The sequence below is a fragment of the Papaver somniferum genome, unplaced genomic scaffold (assembly GCF_003573695.1).
Source record: "Papaver somniferum cultivar HN1 unplaced genomic scaffold, ASM357369v1 unplaced-scaffold_125, whole genome shotgun sequence".
NCBI classification, from domain to species: Eukaryota; Viridiplantae; Streptophyta; class Magnoliopsida; order Ranunculales; family Papaveraceae; genus Papaver; species Papaver somniferum.
The window spans coordinates 3,743,594-3,753,148 of record NW_020621603.1 but is presented as its reverse complement, the minus strand read 5'-3'; the positions used below and the strand labels follow the sequence as shown (position 1 = coordinate 3,753,148).

Here is a 9,555-nt window from a genome sequence, read left to right as displayed (position 1 = left end):
TTGATATTACTTTCCTTTGAACTTCTCACTGGTTTAAAAATAAACTTTTCTAAAAGTCAGATTTTTGGTGTGGGGTATGAAGGAGATCTTTCTATATTCTTCCATTTTGGGTTGTTATCATGGTTTCTTCCCACAACTTATTTAGGTCTCCCTCTAAGAGATAAAAGTGATGAATTTCTAAATAGGACAAAGCCATTGGAAGATTTTTAATCAAATTAGCTGGCTGGAAAAATCCATTGCTTTCCAGATCAGGTAAAATTACCCTCATTAATAGTGTTCTTTCCAGTTTACCTGTATGCTACATGTCCCTTTATGAGATACCTTCTTCTGTGGTTAAGAGACTTGAAAAGATTATGAGAGATTTTCTGTGGCATGATAACAAGGGAAGAAAGAAAATTCACCCAGTTAAGTGGGTTGTTTTATGTAGAAGGAAAAAATCTGGTGGTCTTGGTATCAAAAATCTTCAAAAATCCAAATGGTGTTGGAGGTATGCAACTGAAGACAATGCCTTGTGGAAAGCTATCACAACTGAGAAGTATGGTGCAAGTCAAGTTTTTTGGATTTCAAAGGTTCCAAAATGTTCTTATGGAACTTCTGTTTGGAAATCTATCATGAAGTGCAACTCTATTTTCTTAAGGTATGCCAAATTCAAAGTTAACAGTTGCTTGAGAACTAGATTTTGGGATGACAATTGGTTATATGATTTCCCAATAAAAACCTGCTATCCAAATTTATTTGCTATTTCTAGAGCAAAAAATCGTTCTGTTGCTGAGGTTGGTGTTGTTGTTGGTAACTCTGTAACTTGGAATATTAATATGCTTAGAAGAGTTAATGCTGCTGCCATTGTGGAGTTAAACATGCTAATTTCTGATCTTACTTCTTTCTCCTTTAATCTGAGTTCTGAGGATGAGTTGGTTTGGTCCCTTATAAGTAACAATCAATTCTCAGTCAAGTCTCTGTATGATTCTCTTACTCAAGAAGGGGATGCAGCTCCAGTTAACTCTATTTTCAATTCTATTTGGAAATTGAGATGCCCTCCTAAAATCTGTTTCTTCTTATGGCTCATTGCACATAACAGATTAGCTACCAGAGATTTTCTTATCAGAAGAGGTGTTGATGTTTCAGCTGATTGCTTGTTTTGTAATGAGAATGAGACTACTTCGCATTTGTTTCTGCACTGTAGTTTTGCCAGATTAGTATGGGAAGGCTTCATGAGTAAGTTACACTGGTTTTTCCTAATGCCTTCTGATACAACTGCTACTTTGCACGCTTGGCATTTGATTCAACATAATAAGGCAAGTACTGCGGTTTGAAATATGATCCCTGCATCAATTTTATGGAGCATATGGAAGAAGAGGAATGATCGTGTTTTTCTGACAAAACACATAATGCACAGGCTGTGATCAATAAGGCAATTTACTATTTGTTCACCTGGTCTTTAGTGTTTAAGGAGTTTGAAGATATTAGTTCTGATGATGTTATGAAAGAGTGGTGTAACTTATATTTTCATCCTAACTAAGACTGGTAGTCTATTACCATTTTAGTTCTTTTGCTTTCTTAACTCTTGTATTTTTGTTAGGGTGGTATAATCCTGTTATACCGTCTATTTTTGATCAATCTAATCCTTTCTTTATCGATAAAAAAAATATTTTTTTGTCTTTTTCTTTTTTGATACAAAGAAAATATTTCATTTATTAGTTAGCTGAACATAACACATACTGACCACATCATCCCTTGTAATATGAGCTATTTCTTCTAGGATGTTAACAAAAAAGGCCAAAAGCAGATTTTTCAATTTTAGCTTTGTTAGCTGTTTCTTCTAGATATAAACTGTAATTTGAAATAAAGATATTTTTTTCTTAGCCAAACACACAAATTCATCAGGTTAAGAGAGTTGTTACAAAGCATAGACAGACAACAACAACCCAAATGCTTGGACTCACAAGACACACAAGCTAATTTGTATTAGCAACATCTACATGGTTATCCTCCGAGAGAATGTGACTAGTACTAAGTGGCTCATCCCGCTTGACTTGATGCCGAGTACTGTTTCTGGCTAACCTTGCAGTTGATAAGCTTGAATAAATATTAACCTGATCAACGAATTATTTTCCGGGTTTGGAGGTGAATGGAGATAAACAAAGGAGAAACGGTTATGCGGACAAAGAAAGTAATATCTACGAGCAAAAAGCATCTCTTTATAAATAAAAAAATAATTATTCAAAATAGTCAGTTAATTCCGGATAATACCATCACCTTTCATAACCACATTTAAAAGTTGGATATGACCTATGACTACTTATCTTTGCTAGTTACCATTAAACCTGGAAGGTAAAATCCTAAACTTACCAACAAGGTAAAAACCACTACCTCGCATCCATGAGGCACGGGGGCCAGTCTTCGTGAGCTAGAGGTTTTTAACTTGTTTGGAATGACAATGCGCCTTGAAGTGTTGTTTGGATACTAATAATGACCCTTGTATTTTATCTTCTACTAGCACAATGTCAACATGGGGTTTCGTGCCCGTGGATAACTCCCAATCTCCTTGTGACCATTTGAAAATAAGTCATCACCCACCTCGATAGCCAAATGCATGTTTGATCTCCTCTAGATCTAGATCGTGCCGTTTTACTAGCAAAATGTGTTAATTTTGATACCCCACTTGCTTTCGTATACATATATCATCGAAGTCCGGAACCCTGTTGCCGAATATTGAAATCCATTCCGTTGCAACTAGTAAACCTGATTATGATCTACAAGGAGTGTGGGAGAAAAATAATAGTACTACTGCAGTAAGATTCAGGGTTCAACAACTAACTAAACTGGTTTGTGTGAACAAAAATCGACAAGTAAAGTCTTGGCAGTGCCCATGAAAAGTGGGTCAATAATATTATCACATTAGTCGTGCATTCCGACAGTCACGAGTCATTATAGGAACGAAAAGTCTTGTAACCCCACAAGGCCACTTGTAAGTAATGCCATAGAATATTACTAGGAGTCCTAACTCCTAACACAACAACTACTATTCTTAGCAGAATAGTTATCTGTTTCCATTTGTCCATTAGCTCACTTCCTGTGATCCAAACTCCTTCACTCTCTATATAAACCCTCTCAGAAAAAGTTGAGTTTTCATTCATCTCTCTCTCTCTCTCCTCATTTTCTTCATCTGATCTGATCCTGAAAAGATGGGTGAAATCAGTGTAATGTTGTGTTTTCTTCTAGTTTCCTTAGCATTAGTTAATGGTAAGAAAGAAGAAGATAGTTATAAAATTGGAGTGTTTGAGCTGAAGAAAGGAGATTTTTCTGTCAAGCTTACTAATTGGGGTGCATCTATTATGTCCATTGTTGTTCCTGACTCCTATGGTAAATTTACTTTCATTTCTTGCTCTTTTTCTTTGTTTTTTCAAGCAGGATGCCAAGTAGTAATGTTTTGTTTCTTTGTTTTTTTTTTCCAGGGAAATTAGCTGATATTGCTCTTGGATATGATTCTGCTTTATCATATGTTGTGAGTGATGATCTCTTTCTTCCTCTCTTGTTTGATTGAATTTTCTTGTTTTGCTCATTACTCCATTGATGCATTGTTTCATTAAACCCAAAATAAAAGAATTAAGCTTATCTAGCTGTCTAGTTTTGTCTCACTGGACTTTGAGTAATAATAAAAGTTTTGTCTCAAAATAGAAATACTAGATATATACGCTAATTGCCGTTTTGTACCTGATCGGTGGTGATAATGCTGTAAACCGTTGTCTCATATTTTGGATATTTATAATTTCTTTGTTTTGTTTCCGACACGAACATGTTTTGGATGTTAAGTGCCAAAATTGCCGTCTACATCTTCGTTATATAGACGGCAGATTCTAATTACGGAGTGGAGTTGGTCTTGTATGGAATGGGTCTGCTATCCTCTCGACTCTGCTTTATTTCTTTTAGAATTAAGCTAGCATGAGCCATCTCTGGACGCGCTTTTGAGTATGATGCTATTGTACTGCTCATTTAAAGCATTGAGAAAGAGTGTATGGTAACAACAGATTTAACACAAAATAGTGTACTCATTGTATTCACCAATGTAGCTAGCTGATAGTGCATAGTTTTTTGGTAATGTCATATCATTTGTATAAATTTTAATTGGTTGCAGGAGGACAAAACCAACTTTGGCAGAACAGTTGGGCGAGTTGCAAATAGAATAGGAGGAGCTAAGTTTACTTTAAACGGGGCTACTTACAAACTTAATGCCAATGACGGCAACAATACGCTTCATGGTAAGTATGTGTTATGCTATGAATTCATGGAATATGTCAAACAGTAATATTTACGTCTTTTGCTTAATCTGATTTTTGAACTGCTCAGAACCAGCACCCACTAAGTCTATCATTTCATTGAATCAAATATAAATGTTGATTAGATTTCTATGTACTAATTTAGGCGGAGCTAAAGGATTCGGCAACCTGCTTTGGAAAGTGCAAAGCCATAAACCAGATGCTATCACTTTTAGTTACGATAGCTATGATGGTGAACAAGGTAAGAAATGAACTTGCAACGTCGAATTTACACTTTGGTCGGGAAACACATCAAAATTGCTTAATGAAGTTTAATAATATTTTCTTGAATATACAGGATTTCCTGGGAAGGTTTTCGTATCAGTCACATACATGATAATGGGAAGTAACAAACTACTTGTTCACATGAAAGCCAAAGCTATTGACAAAGCCACACCAGTGAACCTAGCTCACCACACATACTTTAACCTTGGCGGGCATAACAGCGGGGATATCAAATCCAACAAGGTCCAGATTTTCGCTTCTCACATTACACCCACGGACTCTGGCCTTATCCCCACAGGCGTAATCTCCCCAGTTAAGGGCACACCATTTGATTTCCTTACTCCTCAAACCGTCAGAAGTAAGCTAAAAGATCTCCCAGGTGGGTTCGACATCAATTATGCACTTGATGGAGCCACAAGCAGCGAGAAATTGAAGAAGACAGCAGTCGTCTCCGAAAGCAAATCCGGTAGAACTATGGAATTGTGGAGTAATCAACCTGGTGTGCAGTTTTACACAGCAAATACTTTAGCCAATGTGAAGGGAAAAGGAGGGTATGTTTACGGGAATTATGCCGGACTCTGTTTGGAAACTCAAGCTTTCCCGGACGCCGTTAATCACCCTAATTTTCCCTCAGCGATTGTGAACCCTGGTCAGGATTACAGCCATCTCATGATTTTTAGGTTCACGGCTAAAAGTGTACGAAAAATATAAACATGTCATTATCTTTTTAGGTTACTACAGTACTACTTTATGTTGGCGTCATAAACTTATGAACTCCCTTCACAGTTATTTGAGGAATGTTATGTCAGCTCTAATAATTATGATATTGTTTCTTGTTAATGGTGTTTGTCTAGGAGGCATTAAACTTGTAAGCCATTTAGTTTTCAAAAAACCTAAATTTCATTCCCTACTTCTGTAGTCTAAAAAACTAAATGTGCATTGATACACTATTTTTGTTTGACGGGGCTGGATGTCTGCAGTTTTCATGATATTTGGCACAGGTCCTGCCACCTCACACCTCCACCGGAAATCACAATTTCTACCAGAAAAGGTTATCCCCCTGCCCAACCATCACTGCAGCTTCACGACCTAAGGTGGGTAGGCAGTGGTGCCCGACTTGCAAAACCGAAGTCAGTACCTGTACCCATGTTCGTAAAATGATGAGCCAATCTTAGTGCTTTTGTCCCAGCTGTAACTCCCAAACACATGTTTGTTGTGCCAAAGCTAATATCACTTGACCACATTTATTCCTAAGATTCCTGGCGAGGTTCGAAACCCCTTACAGCTTTGATTGGTCTCGATCTTAAGGTACGTTTCTCCAATGGATGTTTTTACAGCTTTAATTGGTGGAATCATAATGTTATTGAACACACTAAACAACACCGTCGGAGTTTAGCAAATGTGGGTTATGTGAACATGCAAGTGATAATTTGCCAAACTATTGTATTAAGTTGTCTAAGACTACGTGCTAGCAAAAATGAAAAAAAATTAGCAAGGAAAACAATATTTCTGCTACCCATTTTCACCGAGAAATTTCCATACTTGTCGCGCAATAATATCCCTTTTCAGATTCCTAAAAATAAGCTTCATAGAATTATTTTTGGCTTTTTTAAGGTAACAATATATATCCATTGCAACTAATTTTGTTTGTCAATCCGGATATAAAAACCAAATACAAAACCCTAACTACATCAATCATTCACCACTTTGTCAATGGCGTCCAATACTCGTCCATTTTGTTGTTCAATAACGACTATGGTTTCTCTTGGTGGAAGAAAAGTTCCGCTAAAGACTCTTCTAATACATAATAGCAAGAAGAAGAAAAGGAAGAAAAAAAAGAGGAAGAAGAAGAAGATCGATATATGCAGGCTCGGAAATATAACACCCACTTAACCATCTCTACATTCCAGGTAAATCTGAATGTTGTAATACTGTTTTTGCATTGCTTGATTATATCTTTCTTATGTTTTGGTTCATTTACTGGTTTCTATTTATTTTTTTGTACAATTTAGGTGAAGTGAAAGGGGTATGGTTCTGATTAGGATTCATGGGAGCCTGCATCTGGACTTGAGTATGTTATCATACTTGTCATGTTTTTTCATGCTCCTGTAAGATGGGATCTTGTTTGTTTGCAGCTGACTCGGCGTTTGGATCTGAGTCAACCTCTGACTCGGGCCGAGTCAGCAGTCAGACCGTTTGTTTTATATTTTGAGTCAGATCTGACTCGACCTATGACTCAGACATAATCCCTGACTCGGATCCATTTGAGTCAGGTAACAAAATACCCCTGACTCACGGAACCAAACCACTGACTCACGTTTTTTGAGTCAGATGAGTCAGATCTGACTCAAAACAAACATATTGAGTCAGATCCAGATGAGTCGGGTGATTTTACTCAGATCCAGATGACTCAGATCCAGACGACTCAGATGAGTCAGGAGTAAACAAACATAGTGGTGACCTAGCGAATCATCAAAGCCTAATCTATCGCTGTTCTTGCTGTGGATCTATAACTACAGGTCTCTCTGTCCGGGTGCGAGAGTAGGTGATGTGAAAGAGATCTTAAGAGTATACATTGCTTATTATCTCCGTCTTTCACAGGTAGTGATTATCTTTACAATACTCTTGGATCTTTATGTGATTATCTTTGAGTGAATTTCTTGAAGATAAACGTTGTGGCAAAGATGCTGGCAAAGGTTCTGTAAACCTAAGATTCGGAAATATTTACTTCAATTCTAGTCTATTTTAGGATGAGTAAAAGTTTTTGTAGATATGCTTATTCATTTGTTATTTTTGTATTTAACTGGACTTAAATCGCGATTGGGCATCATCTGTTTATTTCATACTGAATTTTTAGTATGTCCTTGCAGAGATTATGATGAAGACGCTTGTCAAAGTCTTCGCTACAACCACTCTGAGACCGGAACATATTTGGAAGAACGAGATGCAGAATGGGAGAAACGAATGGAAGCTCAATATGAGCAGTATAACATGCGTCTGAACCAAATTATGGAGTATGTCAGATGGTGCAGGCCAGATCTATTTACAAGTTCAGATCACCTCTTCAGAACTGGGGAGCATCATCATAGACCTTGGGAACAACTATCTAGACACGGGCCGACGCCTTTCATACCTTTAGAGCAGCCCCAAAGACCTGGGGAGCAGCCTGGCAGACCAGAAGAGCAACTTTATGGACCTGTGGAGCCGCTTTACATGCCTGGGGAGCAGCCCAACAGACACGGGGCGACGTCTTTCATACCATTGGAGCAGCGCCAAAGACCTGGGGAGCAGCCTGGCAGACCTGAGCTACTCTTTGGACCTGCGGAGCCGCTTTACATACCCAGGGAGATGTAGATGTCATATGCGGAGTTAGTGGCAATAACAGCAATAGAAATGCTGAAGAACCATTGGACGATAATAAGAACCTAAAGTGCAAGACATTTACTTTTCAAAACCTAAATTTATGACTACTTTGCCTCTTCATATTCTTGGAATCTAAAAATCTAAATGTGCATTGACACACTATTATGTTTGACGGGCCAGATATCTGCAGGTCTCGGTAGTACAATACAAAGTACAATACAAAATCTGGTGAAATATGCGTACAACTAAACGAACAAAATTCGCTTGAGGCCTCCGTCTACAGTCACGGACTATATTCATACAAATGTGAATGGTCTCAATCCTAAAGGTGTGTTTCAGTCACAAATTATGACTCCAATACACAGCCAATAATTTGCCAAACTATTGTACGAAAATAACAGACCATGTGCTTGAAAAAATACAAAAATTAGCAAGGAAAACAAATTACAAAATTATCAATTCTATAAGCGAGAATTTTTTCCATACTTATCTCACAATAGTAACCATTTTCAGATTTTGTGGCCTTTTTTTAAGGCAACAATATATATCTATCGCAACTAAATTTGGTCATCAACCTTAGCCCCCGGATATAAAAACCAAGCACAAAACCCTAACTACAACATTCATAAACCAAGTACAAAACCCTAACTACAGCATTCATTCACACTATGGCATCCAATCCTCGTCGTGGTGGAAGAAAAGTTTTGCTAAAAACTCTTCTAATACAAAAGAGCAAGAAGAAGAAAAGGAAAAAGAAGAGACGTTAAGAGTATACACTGCTTATCATCTCCGTCTTTCACAGGTAGTTGATTTTGTTCTAAGTTATGTACTCTTAGATCTTTATGTCTTCCACAGTTGATGTGTTAGCCGCAGGAATATTTACTTCAGGAATATTTATTCATTTGTTGTTGTTGTTTTGGTATTTAACTGACGTTTGATATAAATCAGAAACGATTTGACATAATCTGTTTATTTCATACTGAATTTTTAGTATGTCCTTGCAGATATTATAATGAAGACGCTTGTCAAAGTCTTCGATATTGATATTTGCAATTTGGGATGTTTTTAGGTCATTCAAAGCGAGTTTGCTCTCATTGAGGCGAAGCGGGTATTTGCTTCTGAATCAAGAAATGACATCCCCCTGGAGTGTATCGTATCCAAGACTACAGTTGTTCATCAAGCATCCTCAAGTGTATGGATTCTTCAGTTGTTTTTCTTTGTTTAGTGATATTTATGCATATGTTTTCAGTTTGTTGTTTATTTTCATGGAAGACAAATTTATTTTTTTTCTGTTTATTTGCTAACCAGGTTCAATCTTACAACTTTGTTTGTGACATGACCTACGACGAGGAGTTTTCTACATTTCAAAACCTACCTTCAAGTAATATGTTGTATCCATTGAGTGTATTGGTACTTCATTTCTTGTTTGTGGAAACTAATAATATCATTGTTCTTTTGTAGTAAATGAACAAAATGTTGCTTCATCATCATCAACCATTTCTAGGGAAGGTAGTCCAAAAGTTGTACAGGAGGCTAATGTTAATGCCAGGGACTTTCTGATTCAGAGAAATCAGTTATGACTATGCTGGACTTGTATTCTGGTTGTGGAGGGATGTCCAGCATAGTCATAACTGATTTCTCTGAATCAATT

General features: G+C 37.2%; 1 protein-coding gene across 1 annotated transcript; it reads left to right on the top strand.

Moving 5' to 3' along the window:
• Positions 1 to 3,092: 3,092 nt before the first annotated feature.
• Positions 3,093 to 5,440, top strand: LOC113331605 (aldose 1-epimerase-like). Its single transcript, XM_026578301.1, has 5 exons — positions 3,093 to 3,363; positions 3,456 to 3,505; positions 4,136 to 4,259; positions 4,423 to 4,518; positions 4,615 to 5,440. The coding sequence occupies exons 1-5, from the start codon at positions 3,186 to 3,188 to the stop codon at positions 5,250 to 5,252; spliced, it is 1,086 nt and encodes a 361-aa protein (XP_026434086.1). The 5' UTR covers positions 3,093 to 3,185; the 3' UTR covers positions 5,253 to 5,440.
• Positions 5,441 to 9,555: the final 4,115 nt, after the last annotated feature.

Excerpts from the sequence above, each read along its gene's own strand:
- LOC113331605 (XM_026578301.1), top strand. The coding sequence starts at position 3,186 with ATGGGTGAAATCAGTGTAATGTTGTGTTTTCTTCTAGTTTCCTTAGCA. Across the intron at positions 3,364-3,455 it reads TGTTGTTCCTGACTCCTATG|GGAAATTAGCTGATATTGCT; the intron begins GTAAATTTACTT and ends TTTTTTTTCCAG. Across the intron at positions 4,519-4,614 it reads TAGCTATGATGGTGAACAAG|GATTTCCTGGGAAGGTTTTC; the intron begins GTAAGAAATGAA and ends TTGAATATACAG.